Below are 24,458 nucleotides of genomic sequence, written 5' to 3' on the forward strand. Positions count from 1 at the left end.
AAAGAGGCGGGATCTGTGCAGCATGAAAGGGGGCGGCGAATGAGCGGATCCGACCGCCAGGTAAAACGGAAGGGATCTGCATTTGTCACATGTGAGGAGGAAAGAAAGGGGGCTGGTTGGATCGTTGCAGGTAGAAATACGGTTGCGCAGCTTATTGGTTGGTGTGGACGGGTGCATCTCTGAAGCTATAAATGGCAGGAATAGCAGTGCATGTGACATGCTAAGCAGAAGTCACATCAAAACACGACAATTTACAGGAAGAGAGAACGTTTTACCAGTTTCGACTTGTGTATGCGCTCTGCCGAAGCCTGTTTCGATGTGACTGGGATTAATCGGGGTTTGGCTGCGTTCAGGTAAGTGAATGATTAAACCCGGAGACCTTTTCAATGTCATTTAAGACGCAGAATAAAGTTGTTGGTCGAAGTTCTCTGGATTCGGATGTAGATAGGACAGGAATGAAAATATGCCAGCCTGTCGGGGTAAGTCTGGTAGAATTGGGGGCTTAGAGGAACCTCACTGTCCGATTTAGATGAGGGAGCTTTCAGCAATCAACGCGGTGGGAATTGCGTTTTAAATTTTAGTAAAACGTGAATAAAATCCCTCCTGGGTGTACTGTGCAGCAAAATAACCAGGACTGTGTCTGGCTGTGTGTGTTAATTCGTTCAACCTTTCCCATTGCCGTGATCCAAGTCAGTTGCAGAACCTGGAGCAAGTTTGCTGCAAGAGCCTTTCACGAGATTCCAGGTCTAGGAGCTGATTTGTGTGACGGGAAAAGTTTGCTTTTAATCCATTAAACGAATTCCGGAGACCTTTGTACCTTGGTTAAATCTGAGCCACCACTTCCCAGTTAATTTCTTTCATCTACTTTCACGAGGAGCGACGAGCTCGTTTTCTATCTTGTTTTTAATCTGCGTTTCATTATTGTCTGTTGAGAAAGAAATGACTCGTTTTATATGGCCTGAATCATAATTTCTGGGTCCTGAAAGTGCCTAAAGGAATTGACCCGACCCCTTTACTAGTCCCAAGTATTAATACCCATTGGTGTACTGGGCTATCCTGTGCATTCCTAGTACTTTCTGTTTCCAGTTTTTAAAGAATCCTATGCCGTAAGGAACCAGTTTTGTGTGTATTTTATATATGATTCTCATCGTATGATTCTATTCTCACCTACTGTGTCAATAACATCACATGATCTCAACTCTTCCACCTTAACTGAGTGGGTTAAGCGAATGCTACTCTGCTTGATTAACCTGATATTGCAGCAATAGTTTGCGTCATTCTGTTTGCTCAAAATACTGTCTCATTAGTGCATACCTGAGCAGGTTTTGCCCTTTCTATTTTTGAGGTGTTGGCTGAAGGGAGAAAAAATGATATCTGGCCCTAGGATGGACAAGTTGAATAGGCCCCCGTCATGGAGAAAGCAATTATTTACCAAATTTTGGAATTGGAGTTCAGACTAAAAGCAGGTGTAATAACCAACGACTCCCATTTGAAACACATTTTATCCATGTATATGAGTCCTCGCATATTTTACATTCCTGGTGAAGAAAGAGGGTTTGCATACAATTCAGGGATATTTTTTAAGTTGGAGTCCTTTCCTCACTACTTGTTTTTCCCAATTTGAAAATTACAATACTGTATCAAAACTGTTAAAATACTATTGGGGTGTGTGTGTGTGTATATATGTGTGTGTATGTGTATATATATATATATATACACACACATATAATACTTTCATGTACATTTATAGAAATACAATTTGCGAAATGCACTGAACATTTTTCTTTGCAGTATTCTCCAACTAAATTGAAATAAGTTTTATTTTGGTGCAGTTTATATAGTCTTAACACAAAATCAAAGCTTTTAAAATTTTAATCAGTTTTTTAAAAAAAAATTCACTTTGATAGTAAAATCTGTGTCACTGTGTGACTCTCATAATTTTGTCAAGCATCTTAACGGACCCTAAGGTGGCTTTTATCCTGATTTACAATGAAAGCCACCCCTTTGTATAATACCCAACTCTGACTGGCCATCAGCAGCCATCCAGGAGAAGATCAAATACTTTTGCATTATTTCCTGTACTTCTTAATTTCATGATGTGGAGATGCCGGTGATGGACTGGGGTGGACAAATGTAAGGAATCTTACAACACCAGGTTAGGACTATAACCTGGTGTTGTAAGATTCCTTACATAATTCTTAATTTCAGTAAGTACATGTGATAAATAACCATATGTATTGGGAACTTGAGGTGCAAAATGCAAGTCTTCATTCCTGCATTGATTGCTCTTTAAACCGTGCAGGCTGGCTGTATCAAGCCATTTACTTTAAGGGTGTGAAGGGGGTTGATCTCATTGTGGGCTAAAATTCCAGGTTTCATGGCCAGTAGAAAAGATTAATATGAATTTTAGTGAGTTGATAGAAATATACTGTCAACTCATCCTCATTTGTTCTGTTCATTCTGTGTGGAAGTAAGAATTACTCTCATCCCAGCTGAGGGGACATTGCCCCTTTAACAGATTCACGCCCCAGGAGGTTGGTTCACCTTCCTCTCCCTCTGGTATCACAGCCTCGATCCCTCAGTTGCCTTTCTGTTGGGCAGCAGGTGCAACCTGTTGTCTGCTACAGCAAAGTTTCAATGATCTTTATCAGTTTTGTTACTATGTAATTTTAGTGTCTTAGTTCCTGGGTCACAGTAAATTTATTTTTTTACCAAGTTTTTGCAATTGTATTTTTAGTAAAGATCTGAAAACAAGTCTGCACTGCATTCAACAGATGTTATTTCAGATCTAGCCGTCGCTGACCGATCCAACCTGAGTTTTATTGCAAATGTTTACTGTGGCTGTAATATTCCATTGCCTCGTTGGTCCTTCAAGTCTCAGTGTTGCTCTTACTATGGCAAAGATTGAAGCTATGATCCAACAGAGCAGAGAAACGTCACTGACAACCTTAATAAAATGTATTAAAGGGACCTTGTTCTTCGGTGACTTCCCAATAGGATGCCTGCAATACCAATGCTGTGTATTCTATCATTGATCTAACAAAGAGCCGACACAGACACAGTGGGCCAAATGGCCTTCGATGGTATTTTTTATTAATAAAATGGAGACAGGAGATTAAGAAACAGAACTTGGTGCTGCTCCAAGTCTTCTACCTAAAGAATCTGGCCAGTAAGCAGAGTCAGTCACTATCCCTCTTAAATGATATAGTGGTATAATTGGTAAAAGAACCAGAGGTGAGATGAGAGTTTTTATGATCTGGAATGCACTGCCTGAAAGGGTGGTGGAAGCAAATTCAATATTAACTTTCAAAAGAGATTTGGATAAATATTTGAAGGGGGAAAAAATTTCATGGCTGTGAACATATGAAAATGACGGGCAGTAAAAGATCAGCTGGTCCATCAAGCCTGCCCCACACCAAGAGGGCCAGACCATCATGGCTAAACACTTCTTCCCTCACACCCACCCCTGCCCAGGGCCAATAAGGGTAAAAGTATCTTGTAAAATCCCTCTCCGACCCCCCCCCCCCCCCCAACCAGGCAATCAAAACCAGTTCAGGAGATCACATGGACCAAGTGTTATCTATAAAGACACTTACCATCTATACGATGTTATCTCTGTCCATGTCAGAAACCAGTCCAGCTCCCTCTTGAAGGCAGATAGTCAGCAGCCGGCAGTGTGTTCCAAAGGCTCTCAATTCTCTGGGAGAAGAAGAACCACCTAACATCCAGTCTATTCCTACTCTTCCATAGTTTAAACTTGTGTCCCCTGGTCCTCCCCAACCTGTTAAACTGGAATAATCTATCAGTGGGGAAGCTATCCATCCCTTTAATTATTTTATAGACCTCCATCAGGTCATCCCTAAGTTCTCACTGCTCTAAAGTAAATAGATCAAGGTCCTTAAGCCCATCTGAGTAGCTGAGGTTCTTGAAACTAGGAATCATTCTTAGCGCTCTCCTCTGATCCATTTCCAAAGCTGTTATATCATCCACCGTGTGGGGGGATCAAAATTGGGCACAGTACTGACCAGCGACCTGTATAGTGTCAAAATGATGTCCTTTGATTTATACTGAGTGGTTCTATTCATACAACTCAATACCTTTGTTAGCTTTAGCTACAGTTTCTCTACATTGGTCATAACCTTTGGTGATCTGTGTACAATAACACCAAGATCTCTGTCACTCAAGCTCTTTCAGTATTGTTCTCCGCAAATGATACTTGTATTCTGTGTTGGCCCTACCAACATGCACGACACTACATTTATCTAAGTTAAACGCCATTTTCCAATGTGTGGCCCACTCCCTTAGCACATCTAAATCTTTTTGGATTTGATTGCACTCCTCTACTGTCATAACCCTTGCACAGATTTTGGTGTCATCTGCAAACTTACTTGCCATACTCCATGAGTAGCATGTCTCCAAGCTGAACCACATCTGTTAACTACAACTTTTTGGCTGTGGGATTGGAGCCAATTCCTAATCCAGCTTATCAAATGTCTGCTGGTACCACAAGATTCTATCATGTGAAGTAACCTGGTGTGAGGTACCTTATCAAAGGCTCTGAAAGTCCAGGTAGACAATGTCTACTGGATTACCCTCGCCCACTATGCTAGTGACTTCCTCAAAAAAAAACTATCAAATTTGTTAGGCATGACTTTGGAAGCTATGTTGCGCATTTCTAACGGCTCCTTCCTTTTTCCCAGTGATCATAAAAGGCATGTCTTATGATCCCTTCCAGCATCTTCTCAATAATTGATGACAGGCTGATAGGCCTGTAGTTCCCCAGCTCTGATTTGTCCCCTTTTCTTTGAAAATAGGAACTACCTGAGCTAGCTTCCAGTCTAAGGGAACTATCCCTGACTCTATTGAACTATTAAAGATACGGGCTGTGGCTCACGTAGCACCTGTCCCATCTCTTTAATCACCCTTGGATGGATATTATCCAGACCTGGAGCCCTATCAATTTTGAGCTTTCCTAACCTAGTCAAGATGACATTACTATCTATTTCTGGGGAAAGAGTAGGGGCATGGGACTAATTGGATAGCTCTTTCAAAGAGCAGGCACGATGGGCTGAATGGCGTCCTTCTGTGCTGTATCATTCTGATTCAAAGCACACATCCTTTGCATGCCAGATGTCACACTTTGTTTTGCATCTGTAACAAAGTAATGTTATAATCATTTTTTAAACAATTTAAAAAGGAAGAAAGTCAGTTCTTGACCAGGAGCCTGAAATCTATAAGCACTTTCCAATCTACATAGTTTGCTGACCTGAGCCTGTGTTTATTTAATTCAGCTCTGTGGTTTTAAAGAGACAGAGACCTTTTCAGCAGAATAATACATTGTGTTACATGGTATAACACTCCTCATCCTATAAAACAGGGTGGCATCTGACTTGCTGTACGCAATGGGCACAGAAGATTGGTTAGTTTGTCTCAAAGGATGTTATTTTGACATTTTTTAAAGAAAGTTTTAAGTAATGGGTTTTTCTGGAGTATATTGCTGTGACCCAATGTACTATCATTTTACAATGAGATATAAGATTTTCTTGTTTGCTAATTGATTTTCTCTGATTATAGTTACTACTGGATTTTGTTTGGTTCTCCCTAATGTACACCCTTGGTTGAACTAATCCCAACAAGAAGGCCCTAGTGCGATGCCCATCAGTGATACGTGGGCTGGACTATCTCCCATGGATTCCATTACCAGTGTCAGTAGTGTTGAAAGCTGCAACAGTGTAACCAGCAGCAACTCTGCTTTTGTAAGTCTTTCATATTTTGTTAAGGGGTAGCAGTTTTCCAAGTTGGGTGTGGTGGTAGTGGTATAAAGGAGACAAATTAATCTGATGCAGCCCGCTTCAGTTTTTTTTTAAATTCACAAACCAGACTGATCAATTTTTATTATTTTTATTTTATTTTGCTAATAGTTAATTTTTAGTTTCTTGGTAAGGATACATTTTATCTAATTTAAAAGAATGGTATGAATTTCTGATGGGGATACTTTGGTGTTAGTAGTAGCAAACTGATTGACAGTCCACTTGTGCAGAATTTAGAATGTGGATGTGAAGAGAAATCAAAGGCTTCATTTCAGCATAATTATGGAACGTTATTGTATCAGTCAACTGACCTATTAACAGTTTTTACAGTGGGGTCTGAATGCTTGCTCATCCAATGATGTCACAATGTGTTGCTAATTGATATCATAATGAGTTATCCTCCTGTGGTATTAAACAAGTAATGACATCGTTAACAATTCAGTTTTGGTGAACAAATGATATCTTAAATGTTACATCTTCAAATATATTTTGACTGCACTGTAATTTTAAAAAACAATTTGTGTGCACAACCATTCCTGATTTCTGGATTCATTAAAATTTGAACTTGTATATTTTGCTAATAAAACCTTTCACTGAATTTAACTGGTTTTTAAAAAAAAAATTTTGGTGCGGATACTTAATTGTACTCTATTTTCTTATACTTATTTTGTTTTTATTGTGGCTCTGTTCTTGCTAGACCATGCACCCAAGTGCAGCAAAAAGGATAACCACCCATTTCCTGGCTGCCTCCAACTCTGTTCTGGAACTGGGCATTGGGAAGTCTGCAAGAGTAGCCTAGCAACAACTTGCCCTCTTTTTTTTTCTCTCTGTCTTCTTCCTGTCCCCCAAATAGGGAGGCCTGCCTTCTGCTTGGTGTCACTGCATAGGTTTTAAGATCAGCAACTTGGTGGGTTGGGGGGAGGGGAGGGGGAGGTTTGAAGCTGTGTTCCTTCACTTTATGAAACTCTGCATTGGTTCTATGATGCAGAATAATGCCGTGCCACTTCTGTTGCTGATGAAATACTTGAGCTTTTTTTTTCCATTATGTAACTGTTGATGAGTTACAAGAATAACATATTCAGTATGTGGAAGCTGTAAACCACAAAAGCAGAGTTCAAACAAGTTATGAATGTCATCAGAACCCCCTTTCCCCGTCCCTTCGATAAATAATTGTTGCTGAATGTAACACATATGCTGAATAGGTTATTCAAGAACATTAAGCTTTTTTACTGTTAAGCATTTGGGGACCCTGAATGCAATTGCGTCGTTAAAAATAGCATGACTTAGATGAACAGGAAATAAAGCTAGGCTACTATGTTTTACTGAAGATATATAACATCAACTGATTAGTACTGATATAAAGCGTTATTGATAATTAAACCCATTAGCATATATATCCACATAATAACTAAAACAGTGATATGGACTGACTGGAGAAGGTTATTAATGAGCCCAGTTAGACTTTGCAAAATGTATTTATCCATATTCATTATTGTTTATATAGTTGGCATGTTTGTGAGATGCATTATGTTTACTGAAAGTTGCACCCTGTGGCTTTAGGGATTAATTAGGTGTAACCCAGATGTCACTCACTATATAGTGTAAATAAAAGCTAATGCAACAAATAAGTGATGTGACTTTGAACATGTAAAATAAAAAAATTTGTTTCCTGATTGTAGAAGGACTCTGTGAAATCTTTTATTGATATGCATGTAGTATTAAAATTCACCATAACTTTTCATCACCGTGTATTATAAACCTAAAGAGAAACTCCAATTGTTTTTTTTAAGTGAATAAAGAAGACACAGCGAAGCCTTGTGTAAATAGTGACGGGAAGTCTGGCTAAGGATGCATTAGGAATAAAGAACTAGTTGTCACGATTCAAGCTTTTGAAATGCTGTTTTCTCTTTTTCACCACTTTTGACAAGCTATACCCTTGCTGGGGTCATATGGCCCAGGATTAACAATTACATTGCTATGCAAAATTTACACTTTACCTAATGTTTTAAATTAAATATTAGATCAAAGCATAAGCCAGCCATCTTCCCAAATGGATTGGAGCCTGTTACCTGTCTTCATTGTTACAGGAAACATGACTGTGTATATATTTTCAATCACTATATATAACTCTCATGCGACACACCATTGGCCAAGTTTGGCAGTTTCCAAGCTAGAGTGCAGGATCTAGATACTTTATTAATTACATCTGAATTAATTACATGGAACATTTCTTAAAATATAAAGGATTACAGGCCAGTCAGCCTAACGGTGGGGAAACTTTTGGAGATAATATCAGGGACAAATTTAATTGGCACTTGGAAAAGTATGGGCTATTAAATGAAAGCCAGCATGGATATGTTAGGCAAATTATGTTTGGCTAATGTTGGTACTTGATTGAGTTCTTTGATGAAATAACTGAGATGGTTGATGAGGGTAGTGTGGTTGGTGTGTATATTGACTTTCAAAAGGCATTTGATAAAGTACCACAAAATAGACTTGTTAGAAAAATTAAAGTCCACCTGATTAAAAGGACAGTGGCAGCGTGGATAAGAAATTATCTAAGGGACAGAAAGCAGAGAGTAGTGGTGAACGGTTGGTTTTCAGACTGGTGGGAAGTATACAATGGTGTTCCCCAGGGGTCGGTAATAGGCCCACTGCTCTTTTTGATACATATTAATGACCTGGACTTGGGTATACAGGGCATATTTTCAAAGTTTGCAGATAATACGAAACTCAGAAATGTAATAAACAGTGAGGAGGATAGTAACAGACTTCAGGAGGACATAGACAGACTGGTGAAATGGGCAGACACATAGTGGATGAAATTTAACACAGAGCAGTGTGAAATGATACATTTTGGTAGGAAGAAAGTGGAGAGGCAATATAAACTAAATGGTACAATTTTAAAGGGGGTACAGGAACAGAGAAACCTGGGGGTGTGTACATCTTTGAAGGTGGCAGGACAAGTTGAGAAGGCTTTTAAAAAGGCATATGGGATCATTGGCTTTATAAATAGAGGCATAGAGTACAAAAGCAAGCAAACACTGCTTAGGACCCAGCTGGATTATTGTTCAATTCTGGGCACCACACTTTAGGAAGGATGTCAAGGCCTTAGCGAGGTTGCTGAAGAGATTTACTAGAATGGTGCCAGATATGAGGGACTTCAGTTATGTGGAGAGACTGGGGTTGTTCTCCTTAGAACAGAGAAAGTTCAGGGGAGATTTGATAGAGGTGTTCAAAATCATGAAGGGTTTTGATAGAGTAAATAAGGAGAAACTGTTTCCAGTGGCAGAAGGGTTGGTAACCAGAGGACACAGATTTAAGGTGATTGGCAAAAGTACCAGAGGCGACATGAGGAAACATTTTTTTTTGCAGAGAGTTGTTGTGATCTGGAATGCACTGCCTGGAAGGGTGGTAGAAGCAGATTCAATAGTAACTTTCAAAAGGGAATTGGATAAATAATTAAAGGGAAAAAATTTATAGGGCTATGGGGAAAGAGCAGGGGAGTGGGACTAATTGGATAGCTCTACCGAAGGGCCGAATGGCCTCCTTCTGTGCTGTATCATTCTATGATTCTATAATTGGAATTTGAGTGCCAAAGTTTGGACTATAAACTGGTTAATATTTCTACTAATGAAATGCATGTACTGTCTATTTGCTATTTCCTAAATCTGTGCATGTTAATTACCATAAATCCAAAATGTAGCATAAAGTGCCATGGAGTTTTGTTTGCTATATTTTTGTTGGCTGATTGTGAAGGAATAATGTAGTGTGCTAAATCAGTTTCTTTTGTGGATATATTATGAGGATGGTTGTGCATTTCAAGTACAAAGGATATTTCTGTTCAGAGAATTAAATCTGTGAATATTGTTTTAATTTCATGCAAGAGCAGAGGAGTGGGACTAATTGGATAGCTCTTTCAAAGAGCTGGCACAGGTTTGATGGGCCAAATGGCCTTCTTCAGTGCTGTATGATTCTATGATTCTTGAAATCATAATAGTCAATCAAAGTGTACAAAACAGAATGCTTGCTCATGGGTGGAGGGTTATTGCTGTGATGGCACTTCTAAATGACCTAAAAATAGAACTCGGTTACAATGTTTTCTGTTTGATTATTTCTAAGGTATTCAGAAGAACATCTTGTAGATTTAGTTTTTGAAAAATTGGCGATCTCCTCTAAGAATGTAAAAGAATCTGCTTCTATTGACCTTTGTCAGATCGATGGAACTGGTACTTCCAGTTAGAATTTATCTTTGCAGATTAACTGTGATTTGCCTACTGAAAGTGGTCAGCTCCTGGATCAGTTTTTTTTTTGTTGCTGATTAAATAGCTTCAGGTTCATCTCAACAAGTAGAGTGTGCAACAGCCTCTTTTTACATTAGAAAGTTCCACTTGAAGAATACAATGATTTCAAATTTAGGTGCTCAACTTAATTGCACCAGTTTTCTGCACTTTATTAGACAGTCGGGGACTAATTTGCAATCAGCCTCCTCTTCTATCATGATGTTTCTATTGAGACAAATAGAATCTCATTATAAACGGTTAATTTTTAAAAAAATCACAGCGACACTCAAATGAGTAGCTTTGTGACTGTTTGTTGATTCCCAGTATTGGCTGAAATTTCTGCTGTTAGGGCTGAGACTAGGTAGTTCCTCTGGACAAATTATATTTATGGCTTTTGTGAATATTTTATTAACAAACTTGTTCTAGTTTGAGTTCTATATTGTAGTTAAGCAATGCACAAAAATATTAGTTATGCATGGTAGATCTGTAGTCCAATTGCAACTGAACAGTGTATACTTAGGAAAATAGAAGGAACAAACTGAGGAAAATAAAAGGAGCAAACTGAGAAGGGATGAGTCATACTTCTATGTTTATCTGTATTTTAAAATTCTGTTCAAGAATCTTGATTAACTACTGCAGCCATTGGCAGCTGGTGATCTTTTTTTGATGGGTGAGACACACCCTATATCCTGTTACTTGCTGCTCTGCCAGTTAACCACTCATAGGCCCAGAAATTACTCCCCTCCGGACGCCATATTGCAATGGCGTCCTCTCTCTCCACTGGCGAAGACTGGGAGCAAGTTCGTGACTGCGCAATAAAACCTGGAAATCGCAAACTTGCTCCCATTGGTTTGCCGGCGGTTTAGCAGGTCTGAATTAAAGGGCGACACCATACTGCAATTAATAAAATCACTAAACATTCATAAACTTACTCATCTGCCCAGCCCGAACGAAGATACTTACGCCACCAAAAAGTACGCTGGAAAATTCCAGCTCTACATTAATTTTTAAAAGCACGATGACTGTTAATGACTGAGAAACAACAAAAAATTAAATTTTAAAGATGTGGAATGTCATATTACTCTTAATATTTTTTGATCATTAAAAAAAAATTTTTTACTTAACTTCTGTAAGTTTCATTAAGTTAAATAATCTGCTTGGCTTTTCTAAGATTTTTATTTAAACGTACAGAAGTTAACTGTAAAGAAATGATCTCTACATGCCTGCTTGTGGGCATGACTTCTCTTCTTGACAGATTCTATGGGCGTGGCTTCCATTCCCAGTATCAATATGAAGGAACCTGCGCTGATTTCACAGCGCTGAACTTTTTTTAAAAAAAAATTAATTGAAGAGGGGGCAAGTGGACATCGGAGACCACAAGATAAGTATTTTCATGGATCATGCGGACAGCCTTGCCATGCTGGTCGGAGCAATTTCCGGCCCATTATTTTCATACCATGAGATATTATGAGGACAGGTCGCATAGACAAGGTTTGTTTTCCCTTGAGTATTGCAGATTAAGGATGATCTATTTGAGGTGTTTAAAATAATTAAAAGATTTGAAAAGGTAGATCGAGAGAACATATTTCCTCTGGTGGGGCAGCCCAGAACAAGGGGGCATAACCTTAAAATTAGAACTAGGCCGTTCGGGAGTGAGGTCAGGAAGCACTTCTTCTCACAAAGGGTGGAGGAAATCTTGAACTCTCCCCAAAAAGCTGCTGTGGCTAAGTCAATTGAAAATTTCAAAACTGAGATTGATAGATTTTTGTTAGGCAAGGGTATTAAGGGTTACGGAACCAAGGCGGGTAGATGGAGTTAAGATACAGATCAGCTGTGATCTATTTGAATGGTGGAACAGGCTTGAGGGGCTGAATGGCTTATTCCAGTTCCTCTGTTCTTCTTGAGATCCAAGAGTAAAACCCTTTTATTTAAGATCACTGTCGGTTAATACTAATGCCATTTTCTAAGCAATATCTCAAATCAGATCCCCCAAATTCTTGTCTCCTTAGGCAATCTGAATTTGTCTAACCAAGCTATCTTGTTACCGAGGCAATGAGCCCTTCTCGGATATGTAATGTCTTCAGTTTGAACAGACTGCATTTTTCCTTATGTAGAAACATTAACACATGATTTAAAATTTAGTAGCAATTAATTAATGTTCCTTTATACTCTATATTAATAAAAACTTAACTAATGAAACAAAATGTAGTTGGTTTAAATTAGGGAAGTCTGACAATTCTAAGTGATGCCTCACCTGCTGAGCCACCACTGACTAATAATGTGCAAAGTCGGATGATGATTCCTCTATTTCATCAAAAGATATATTCAAATCCTGGAATCATTGTTGAATTTCAACAGTTGAAGGTTTGAACATGATCCATTGAGCAACAAAACAAACATGCATTTATTTTAGTTACGCTTACTTGGGCACAAACAACCTAAAGACACATGGCTTTACTTTTTGTTTGTTTTCATTCATTGATCTTAAGTGCTGCTTCATCTACTTCCGCTAGAAGGGAGAGAATGGCAAAAATTAGAATATTCTCATGTCCATCATCAATTCTGTTTTCATTAGCTGATGAGGTGTACTTTATTCAAGTTGGTTGGACAACTCATTAGATTTTCTGTCCCCTTGAAATCCAGTGTTATGTTTTGGGATTTTTTTTAAGAACAGAAATGATTTGGGAACAGTTATTTTAAATGTTGAGAGCATAAGCGTATTCATACAAGTTTAAAATACATTTAAGGCAATAGATGGTTAATATGCTAATTGTAGTTATTTCCCCCCCAAAAGACTGTAAACAATAAGCTGTTTGGCAATTGATTAGCATCTCGCACCCATTGTATTAGGAAGGCTTTCATTCCTTTATGATTGAACGGAGGGAGATAAGACACAGTTGGTCAATCCAGGTTTTTAAAGAGCAAGCCGGAAGGGAGGGTATTTGTTGACTAAGATTAGAAATGCTGACTGTTAAAAGTGATCTTGTTTAAGTGAAGTAAGACAACTCGCTAATAAGAAACAGGAGCAGGAGCAGGCCAACCGGCCCCCCGAGCCCGCCCCGCCACCCAACAAGATCACGGCTGATCTGATCCCAACCTCAAATCTAAATTCATGTCCAATTTCCTGCCCGCTCCCCGTAACCCCTAATTCCCTTTACTTCTCAGAAACTGTCTATTTCTGTTTTAAATTTATTCAATGATGTAGCTTCCTGGGGCAGCAAATTCCACAGACCTACCATCCTCTGAGTGAAGAAGTTTCCCCTCATCTCAGTTTTGAAGAAGCAGCCCCTTATTCTAAGATTATGCCCCCTAGTTCTAGTTTCACCCATCCTTGGGAACACCCTCACAGCATCCACCCGATCAAGCCCCTTCACAATCTTATATGTTTCAATAAGATCACCTCTCATTCTTCTGAACTCCAATGAGTAGAGTCCCAATCCACTCAACCTCTCCTCATATGTCCGCCCCCTCATCCCCGGGATTAACCGAGTGAACCTTCTTTGTACTGCCTCGAGAGTAAGTATGGAGACCAAAACTGTATGCAGTATTCCAGGTGCGGTCTCACCAATACCTTATATAACTGCAGCAATACCTCCCTGTTTTTATATTCTATCCCCCTAGCAATAAACGCCAACATTCTGTTGACCTTCTTGATCACCTGCTGCACCTGCATACTAACTTTTTGATTTTCTTGCACTAGGACCCCCAGATCCCTTTGTACTGCAGTACTTTCCAGTCTCTTGCCATCAAGATAATAACTTGCTCTCTGATTTTTCCTGCCAAAGGAAAAGCTGTGGAGAAGCACAGTGTTTTCTTTATATTTTATTGTTATGCAAAGGTGAATTGTACTGATTGAAATAAGCACATCTGATCATTGCTATTACTTTGTGTGTTCATGTGCTATGAAATAAAACCACTTAGTGATTAGTATCTGATCTTATCTCGCCAAATACTTACTCGGTCCACCTTCAGAGAGATTGAAGATCCATATTTGCGAAAGATATGAATATTCAGTTCTGATCATAATAGGATACTATTATTACACCATTGGGTTATACTATTATGTAGTTAGATATTGGGCAGTACAAGCACATCCCGAAATATGAGGTATTCAAACGGCTTGTAGGAGTGACTAGTACCGCTGTACCCAAGAATAAAGCAAAATCTTAAACTTGTTACAAGAGCTGTACGTATCCTAACTTGCACCAAGTCCCGTTCACCCATCACCCATCACCGACATTGGCTCCCGGTCTGGCAATAAAATTCTCATCCTTGTTTTCAAATCCATCCAAGGCCTCGCCCCTCCCTACCTCTGTTACCTTGTTCAGCCCTACAAGCCAACGAGATCTCTGTGCCCCTCCATTTCTGGCCTCTCGCGCGTACCCGATTTTCTTCACTCCACCATTGGCAGCGGTGCTTTCAGCTACCTCGGCCCTAAGCTCTGGAATTCCCTCCCTAAACCTCTCCGCCTCTCTATCTCCTCCTTTTAATACGCACCTTAAATCCTACCTCTTCACCTGTCCTAATATCTCTTTATGTGGCTCGGTGTCAAATTTTGTTTGATAATGGCTCCTGTGAAGTGCCTTGGGATGTTTTACTACATTAAAGGTGCTATATTTGTTGTTAAGTGTTTCATCATAATAATCAACATGATGTTCTGAGCGGAACAAGTGAAACTAGTCCACTGGAACCATCTGACTGGAAATTCAGTCGAAACTGTGCTTTCCCTATTACTTTTGATTTTGTATTCTGCTATTCAGAGAAAAGAATATGTAAATACATTTTCAAAAGTTGTACAATTTTGTAAAGAATTCATTTATGGAGCTTAAGGAGAGGCTGCTATCTGGTTGCAGCTACATTCCAAGTTAGCCGGTTCTTCTGTTGGTTGTGTGTTTTTAGTGACACAGAGGCTTCTTGGAAAGGGCTTCAGACTGCTTGGTCAGAATTTTCGGTGGAGTCCATACTGACAGGTATATGTTCAAATGTGTCACTTACACGTTTATTGTGGGGAGGGTAAGACTTTGCCATTTGTAAAGTGGGAGGCGGTGGGGGGGGGGGGGAAAGAGAGAGAGTAGGGGAAGGAGGAAGAATGCATCTTTTTCCAGATAGCAGTGATACCACTAACTTATGTATTGCTAGGGCAGGTCACTCCACAGTGGACAGCCCAATATGCATAGCCCTATATCTACAGGATTTGAGCCTTGTCATATTCTCTGTAGTCACTTGGATTGCTGTCCAAAATGATTAAATACAGGAATATGACTAGAATATGTGTAGCAGTGTAACTTTCTGGTTGCAATCCTCAAACTGCCATCAATTTAGAGAGGGTTGAAATTTGTAGGGCATCTGTGGGGTACAGTAGGCTTGACTGTTGTAGTTTTGAGGAACTGCCTCTTCCTCTTTTGTCAACTGGTGGCCCAGTTCTCTTTGTCAAGCCACCTTGAGGCTTTGTGGTTTTGGTGTGGAAATGAACACGGTGCAAAGGGTGAAGATAACTTTGTTGAGGTATATTTCCAGGTGGTCGGCACATACCCAAACTTTTGGAGCATTACTGAGCCTTGAAGAAAATGTTTTAATTTGGAGGTATTGCTATTTATTATGCTGGTGAGATGGTGATATTTGTCTTTTAACCATTGAAGGTAAATAATACTGATTCACTTCTGAGCTGAGGCAATTTAGTGTTGCTGTTAAGCAAAACTAATTTTGCACCAATAGTAAACTTGCAATCTAAATGCACCCACAAACCTGTTTCCAGGCTGATAGTGTTGCAATTATGGGGTGCTTTTTACTTCATTTTCTGTTCTCTCTGAGAATCTGTGAACTGCATGCTTGCCCTACCCCAGGAGTGATATAGGCAGACAGTTCTATTTGCTGGCGTCAGCATTTATGCTGGTAGGATTGGGTGGGGTGGGGGTGTGTTTAGGCTATACAAGTTAGTGAATTTGGGAATTACTATTGCCCCTGGGCATTTGGTCTTCACCTTGCCCGATGAAGGGGTAGGACTAGTGAACTCTGTATAGGGATATCACATAAGAAGGATCATGTTCTCCATTTTGAAATAATCAACATTGCATTTGGAAGGTCTGTCAAATTCCTCGATCTTTTACAAATCTTTGTGGAGGGGTTAGTTATGTAAAGTGGAATGTCATCAACATACAACAATATTCTCTTAGAACCTCCATGCTCTATGGATATTTGGGCTTGCTGGTACAGATAATAATCATGGCTCAGAGGATATGGTATGTGAGGCTTCTTTGTCTGTTCTCTCATTTTGGAGGGAAATGCAGGGGAATTAAGACCATTGGTGCAGAGTGGATGTGGGATTGAAGTATAGGGTTTTAATCATGAAGGCCATTCGTCCAAGGCTAAAGAGAGATTTTTCATTCCACCCAATTCAATACCTTTTGTGTCTAGGGAGAATATTTAAGTATGAGAGTTGTTGCTGCTGTTACATGTCCATCATGTTGAGCAGAGGTCTGATGTTTGTCTTGTGAATAGCGGCCACTTGCAAAGCCTGTTTGGTCATTGTGGGCTAGTGCTTTTGATTCTTGACACTCAAATTTGAAACTTGCTCAACCAACATCCTGGTGCATTTAGCTTTCTCTTGCAGAGCAGAATGGAGTTAAATGTTTGTTTTGATTTCTTTCAACAGAGTGATGAGTACTTGGACTACCTCTCAGCAGAAGAGAGGGAATGCCTTATGTTTCTTGAAGAAACAATTGATTCATTAGATACTGAAGCAGACAATGGGATTTCCACCAATGAATTAGAGCGAACTGAATCATCGGCTGAAATTGGGAGCATGCTAGAAAAAACTACCGTACTACACCCTGAAATAGTACGTAGTCAAAATACAGGTAAGAATCTGCTTGTCAAAATGTCTGGAGATTGATAAAATATAATGTATTCTTGCTTAAATTGTTGCAGATCTCTAGTGTGGTTGAAACAAAGAAAGACAGGGCTATGGGGAGACAGCAGGCCAATGGGATTAGTTTTGGATTAATCTAGCAAAGAGCTGGCACAGATCCAATCGGCTGAATGGCCTCCTTTTCTACAGTAAATACCTGTTTCTATGGTGTAAAATAATCTGATGGATCCAGATCTTGTGCCATGGAGTAATAGCACCTGATAATTGTACACATTGTGAAGTGCCTTGTTTTACTAGGTGTTAAATACTTCCTTGCAGTGGGTAAGGCACGGGTGAATGAATTCTTCTAGGTTAGTTTTGGTTGCAGGGTCGTAGCAGAAAGCTGATAGGCCACTCGAGTACCCTCCTTGACATGAATAGATAAAGGGAAATAAGATATGTCTATAAAATAATTACTTTTGATATTCAAGTATGTTATTTTCAATGGCCCATTTGTGACTTCCCCCCCCACAACTTAGAGACTCTTAATGACTGTCCTTTCTCTAATGTTCCTTTATATCATGACTCCAGCACTGTTCACTCTTTTGTTGATGATTCCACTCTACAACTTCCTTTTGGATGACATTCCTCAGTGTTGACCACTTCCAATTCTCTCAAGATACAGCGGCTTTACATCTCCATCCCCTTCAATGCGGCAATAAAAATCTTGCTTCTTTCAAAAACAGTTTTTCACTCCTCTGTCAAATCCTACCAATAGCTACAACCTATTTCCATAGCTTCATCCTTAGTCCTTTTAAAACTTGTGGCCTACACCTCCTTCATCGTTAAAACAGTCTTCAGGAAACTTAGTTTCCTCTTTTTTGTCCTATCAACCTCCTACTAATACCAAGTCTTATAAGCAACCTCTTTCTCTTCTCCCCCCACCCCCCCACCCCAATAACTTGCTCCCTGGCAGAAGGCTCACAGTTCACTGCTTGCTCCTAGCTTTGACCATGACCTTATGTTAGCCGTGGCTCAGTGGCAGCACTCTCGCCTCGGATTCAGAAGATTGTGGGTTCAAGTCCCACTCCATAGACTTGAGTACAAAATCTAGGCTGCCACTCCAGTACGGTACTGAAGGAGTACTGCTAGGTTTTAGGTTATATTTAGGCAGAGTATTGGAGGTGCCGCTATTTCGGATGAGATGTTAAACCGAGGCCCCGTCTGCCCCCTCAGATGGATGTAAAAGATCTCATGGCGTTATTTCAAAGAAGAGCAGGGGCGTTCTCCCTGTTGTCCTAGCCCAATATTTATCCCTCAAACAACATCACTAAAACAGATTATGTGGTCATTATCACATTGCTGTTTGTGGGACCTTGCTATGTGCAAATTGGCTGCCATGTTTCCTCCATTATAACAGTGACTACACTTCAAAATACTTTATTGGCTGTAAAGCACTTTGGGGTGTCCTGAGGTCATGAAAGGCATGATTATAAATGCAAGACCTTTTCTTTTTAACTGTCTCCCACTCCCAAGTCTGCTCTCCTGATTTTTCTCTTCTCATTCCATTCTCCCTCCCAAATGAGCCCTTCTATCTGCTGCTCTCAACCCAGGTCTCCTAATGTCCCTGCTCCACTGCCACTACGTACTTCTGCTTTGATTTTCTCTGCTTCCTGCTGTACTTTCTTTCCAGATCCTCTCTTTGACTCTTTCCCTTTTTAAAAAAAAGTGGGCCTATATAGATTGGGATTAGACAGGAGCCTTTTTATTAAAGCAATGTATATTAAGGGATAATTACGTTAAAAAAATTTTAAAATACACATTGGTAAATGTAAAATTAATGTAATTTTGCACAAATTAACATTTGAAGCAATGGAAGGAATGGCAAAAGTTGTTTGTGCTGGTTTCTTCTGACTGCAGCTGGAATTTACAAGCACCTGTAAACTTCCATCAACATCAATTAAACTCCAAGTGACATTAAAGTACCTATTTACAACAATTATACTTTATGACTTTAAAAGGGACAGGCTAGATAAAACATAACTACTTTGGCAGCTGTGTGTGTGTGGTAAATTGCATGGTATAATGTCCCTGTCATTATAAAACAGGATATTATCTGACTTACTGTGAGTAACTCCATACAAGTATGTATTTAAATGTTTAACTGTACTAAACTTCTAATAAGTTTTGCCCAAGCCCTAACAGACACTTGAAATTGTTATTACTTTAAAACATTTATCTCTGGACTTGGATTATTGAAGAATTGCTGAGACTATTTTAATTCCCTTCAAACCTTAATTATTGTAGCGCTGCTAATTTATTTGTCTTGTGTTTTTATTCCTAAATAGAACCTGATGGAAAAATCCCAAGGGCAGTTTCACCAAACAGCAACAGAAATAGCACTGATTCCACATCCCCACAGATGGTTCGAGCAAAATCTGGAGCAAATACTCTGCCTAAATATAACCCAAAACCTAGCATTGAAAGCACACTATCATCAAATCGGCTATCAGAATCCAGCAGAAATCCTATTTTCTCTGGAAATACCAGACAAAGATCCCATACTACATCAGTTCAGCATCAGTTAGTGGAATCCAAAGATGATAAGGCAAAGCTAGGTCCTCCCACTGCTCCTAAACCCAGGAAACTGCCATCCAACATCATCCTGAAAAGCTGCCACAAAAACGATGGTCTTATGGTATCCAGTACAAACTCTCCGAATAGCTTCAAGATACCAAAAGCTGCTCCACGAAGCAATGGGTATAATTTATCTGGCGATAGCGGTACTGATGGAGAAGTGCAACAGATCCGAATGGAAGCTTTGACCAAGCTAGGACTGCTGTCCGAGCCAGATGGCCAGAAGAGGAACTTGTTACGTTCTCAAAAAAGTCTGAAAACTCAGTCAGCACCCATCAGTCAGACAGTCACAGCAGGTGACGAAATGAGAACCAACCAACCAGAAGTGACTGTAAGGGACAATAAAACAAACAGCCTGAAATATCCAAGTATTGGAATTGATTCTCCTTCGAGCAATTCAGCTGCCAGTACTGTTATACCTGGTGTGAATAGTGCTGCTAATAGGCCATCAAGTGTGATTGTGGGGAATGTGAACAAAGCACAATGGCAACTAGGTGCCTCAAAATCGAGCAGCTTAAAAAGGTTTAGCACACCTGGTGAAAACATTCTGCCTTCTGCGAGCCATGGTTCTGCTCTGAACATTTCTGCCGCCACTGCTCTTAACCCTGGCATGAGCAACACTATCCCTATTGCCAGAAGATCAGCAAATGTAAATGAAGGGCATTTGAAAAATATAGTCACACCACAGTGGCCATTGGGTGCCACAAAGACAAGTAGCTTAAAGAGGTTTGGCACAGCTAATGACAATAACCAGCCCACTTTGTATTCTGGTATTGCTCAAAACACTTCAGTTGCTGCTGCTGCTGTTCCTGGTCTGAACAAGTACATTAGGCCAAGACCTGTGTCCATATGCTCAGAAACAGATTTGTCAGTCAGGCACGGATCTACATTAGAGGCAGTGTCGTCTGATAAACCAGGCAGGAAGTCCTTCCCAATAACAATAAACCATATTTCAGCCAAATTTCAGAAATCTCCTCCAAAGGGGCTTAATGTGCAAGTTACACCACAAGGACCAACCAGTAAGGACCACAAAGAAGCATTGAGAAAACTTGGCCTTCTGAAAGAGTAAAAAGTTTAGAAGACCGCACAGGATCCGTTGGACTATCTACTAACATTAAGGCACTTCAGCTAACATGCTGGAAGCAAATTTACCCGAAATGGGCAATAGCTTAACTAACTGCCATACTACAAGAAGCCATAGAGAAAACTCACTGAAATCGCCAGCATGGAAATGAAGCTGTAGAATTAGAATTTGGTTAAAGATATCGATTTGACATTTGTAATCTTATTTCTTGTATTTAGTTAAATGAATATAGCTGCTACAGCTTTGCCTTTTTGGTACATTACGCATTTTATTCCTATTAACCTCATTCATTTTGCGAGATCTGGCACGCAAGGCAACTCATCGATCCGCCTCATCTGGCATTCAGTGCGATACGTGCGTCCAGGATTGGGCTCTTCTCCCGTAACAACTGAGACTCATCTGTCAATTTGACTGGAGACTCCACCATCATAGTCAACACCTATTAACCCAAGTTGCTGGGAGCGATTCCATTGTTCTGGTCTATGTATGATGAAAGACTTCTGTCTGAATGTGACTTGCAGTAGAAATGAGACAGTTTTTTAAAAAAATCTCTTTTAAAACAATGACTTATAAAGTACATCTGTCATTGTTCAGTAGAGAGAATTTTAATTTTTATTGAAAACATTGTTTTAATTATGATACTTTAAATGTATAATTAATTATACAATACACTGATGAATTATTTTATAAGTGGAACTTTCTGTATAAATCCTTGCTTTGGTATCTCATTAAAAGAATTCCAGCAAATCCCTGTCACATTGTTATGTTACCTGCATCACTTCACAATTTTGTAATGAATCACATACAACATACCATTAAACCTATTTTAAAAGTTAGCTTTAATTCTGGTTAAAATAACTAACTATCTTGTAAAAACATCAAACCTGGCATGTAATAAGACTTCAGTTAAATATTTGTAGATGAACTATTAACTCATTCACAGTTATGTTCCTTGAGAATTATTAACTGCCACAAATGTTGAATAAAAAATATCCAATTCTTTTCCAAAAAAAGTAATACTTATGTCTTTTAACACAAGTAAGCTCCAAGTATTTTTTTTAATTGTGCATTGCTGATTTATATCATGTTTATATTTACTAATAAACCTTTTCTATGGTGCGGAGCATTATCTACTTTTGAATTTATGAATTGGAGGGGCAAAGACCAGAATTACTGCACTTTCTCCTACCTTCCTTCTGTCCCCTAAAACTAACCCTTTCATAGATCAGCTGATAAGTAAGCAATAGACACTAACATTAGTGCCCTTCCCTTTTGCTCCCTTAGTCTAGTTTCTGTTCTCCTTTGGCCATTTCTATAAACTGTTATCTGCTTGACAGAATCAAATTTATCTGAACTATTTTCTCTTGGCAAACACTAAGGATATATTGCTTTGGTCTCTTAAGAATATTTAACTAAAACTAACTACATACTGCCTAACCGAGGGATATCTGTAAAGCTGCATTACCTGTCCAACTGCTACAAAGCACCATCAATCACATGATTACCAATACATTGACAATCCCATATCCTTTAACCCTGTAATGGGAGAATTGCATCCAATATATTAGCTAGACTGGAATACAGAAATTAACAGGTTGTTAATATATAAACTGATTATGTGAAATGGGGAAGTCGGAGAGGCTGTTTAGGGTAAAACTGAGAGCATTGGCCCACTTAAAAATTGAGTGTGGGAGGAATAGTTTGTTTACATAAATTTAAAAAGCTGTTGAATTTTAGGTTAGGGAAGGATTAGTGTGGCTGTGCATGTCATAAAGGTTAATGTAATAGTACTAATTGATCAGCCATTACAAGGCTGAGTTTTGAGTTAACCAGCTGCACCTGCACAGTGCCACTATCTGTATTTAAAAAGCCCAGTTTTAAATATGCATAGGATAACCCTGCAAAGAGACAGAAAAACATTTTTCTGCCCCCCCCCCAATATTGTTTAGTGAGTTTAGCCAGTGAATAGCTGAGCCATTACAGACCATGCATATCCCAGGTTCAATCCCCTATCTGTGCTGAGTTAGTTGTGCTTGGTTGAGGCAATGATAGGGCTGCTACAATTGGCTCGGTGTCTGAATCAGGGAGAGGAAATTAAGCCAGGGCTCCTGATCCTGATCTTGATCACTCCCTGTTGGAAGTGCAAGTACTTCAGGGCAAGATGGATAGTGCTCATGATGCTCCCATCCATGTTCAAATGGCCTCAAACACTTAGTCAATGCTCATATGAATCAATGGCCCCTTAGCTGAGGTGCCACAGGAGAACTAGTGCTTATGGAACCTTATATCACTAAGGAGGAGCTATAATTGTCAGGAAAAATATCTAAATTGGTAAAAACACAACTCAAGTGATTGTAAGAGAATTTTTCTTTATCTGGAATCTTTTAAAGAGCAAAATAATTAATAATTAGAATCAGGACCGCCAATGGTGGTTGTCAGGAGCTGCACCTAATTTACCGATGCCCAATGAAGTACCTAGTTTAACACATCACTTATTAAGTGGGGGTGGGGAGGGTGTGAAAGATCCCAGAAGTGTTTCATCATTTTGGTCATGCAAGCAAAATGATATTTTCTGACCAGAGTCACATATGTCATAATGTTTCATAAACCATAGGAAAAGTTTGCTTGGCCCCTATGATGTCGAAATAATGCAATTAAAATAATAAATGTTATTGATCTGAGCAGCAATTAGATATTTGTCCTATTAATTTACAAGAAAGAATAATAGGGTTGGGGTTGTAAGTTTTGTAGGTAAGTGACTAACACTTAAGTTTTTTTCTTAATTTTTTTTAATGTAGCTTTATACAAAAATGTGTGGTGTAGATATAAGTAATTTCTAATTTGTTAAATAAAACTTGGCACTAAAATGATTAAATGAAAGGTACACTTTGAGGAACTAGATGTTTGTTCAAAATAAATAAGTGGTGAGTCCTGATAAAAGCATCACAAGTGGTTTATTTTCATGTAAACCACTAGTCACATGAATTCTGTTTATACAATATGTCGATTGAGATAATTGAGTTTCACCAAACTGGGCCTGCAATGGCACAAACCATTGCTTTACTTTGAATTTATTGTGTAAAGTTGAATAATCTACTGACCCTGTGTATTTCACAATCTAACTAAATCAGAATTGGGGGGAAATGGCTTCTTTACTTACCAGTCCTCCCAACACACAACAAAAGGGCAACTTTGGGGGTTGAGCACTTTGCATTCTATTTGCAAATGGCTATTACCTTTGCTGCGCAAAAAAGATTTTGACTCCCAAGTGCAATTTTTGCACAACTAATATAACAAAATGGTGGCCCATTGAGATCAGGAGCACTCATGTGCGGTGATTGTGAATCTAAATGTGCATCCTGTCAAATTGTAGTGTACTAACTAGCTTGGTTTCCTGTAAAAGATGTTTGGGACCATTTTTTATCTATTTCCCTTCCAGAATTTGTTAGTGCATTTTGATAGGAATAATGTAAATACTGAATGTTACCATTAAACAAGGGTGGAACTATAATTGGTGAACAGTAAGGCTTGTTGGCAGAAGATAATCTAGTGCATCTACTTTCCACTGTCAATGGTAAGACCTCTGTTTGAACTTGTAAATTTTCCACTGATTGAATTCTGACGTTTACATGCCTGAAACGAGTGAGACCATTGGTGGAAAAGAAAGGGCGGGGCATTCAACTAGCAACAAAGTGCAGGCTAGAAAAAACCTATACGTTTAAAGAAAGCAGGTTTCCCCAGCCCCAGTGGCTCAATCAGTAAATGTACGGCCTGACATAGTATGGGAACAGATAATT

The 24,458-nt window shown here is 39.2% G+C and overlaps 1 protein-coding gene across 3 annotated transcripts; it reads left to right on the plus strand.

Annotated features, from left to right (window-relative positions):
* The first annotated feature begins 75 nt into the window (after positions 1–75).
* On the plus strand, positions 76–21,549 carry zgc:158258 (uncharacterized protein LOC791186 homolog). Of its 3 annotated transcripts, none has more exons than XM_068007517.1 (4): positions 76–353; positions 5,575–5,756; positions 16,746–16,950; positions 19,289–21,549. In XM_068007517.1, the coding sequence occupies exons 2-4, from the start codon at positions 5,652–5,654 to the stop codon at positions 20,644–20,646; spliced, it is 1,668 nt and encodes a 555-aa protein (XP_067863618.1). In that variant the 5' UTR covers positions 76–353; positions 5,575–5,651; the 3' UTR covers positions 20,647–21,549. The 3 variants fall into 3 exon arrangements, with proteins under 3 accessions (XP_067863618.1, XP_067863621.1, XP_067863619.1); XM_068007518.1 differs by lacking the exon at positions 76–353 and adding an exon at positions 408–479; XM_068007520.1 differs by lacking the exon at positions 5,575–5,756 and having other exon boundaries at positions 77–353; positions 19,289–21,546.
* Positions 21,550–24,458: the final 2,909 nt, after the last annotated feature.

The sequence above is a fragment of the Heptranchias perlo genome, chromosome 27, assembly GCF_035084215.1.
Source record: "Heptranchias perlo isolate sHepPer1 chromosome 27, sHepPer1.hap1, whole genome shotgun sequence".
Taxonomy (NCBI): Eukaryota; Metazoa; Chordata; class Chondrichthyes; order Hexanchiformes; family Hexanchidae; genus Heptranchias; species Heptranchias perlo.

Excerpts from the sequence above, each read along its gene's own strand:
- zgc:158258 (XM_068007517.1), top strand. The coding sequence starts at position 5,652 with ATGCCCATCAGTGATACGTGGGCTGGACTATCTCCCATGGATTCCATT. Across the intron at positions 5,757-16,745 it reads CCAGCAGCAACTCTGCTTTT|AGTGATGAGTACTTGGACTA; the intron begins GTAAGTCTTTCA and ends TTCTTTCAACAG. Across the intron at positions 16,951-19,288 it reads AGTACGTAGTCAAAATACAG|AACCTGATGGAAAAATCCCA; the intron begins GTAAGAATCTGC and ends ATTCCTAAATAG.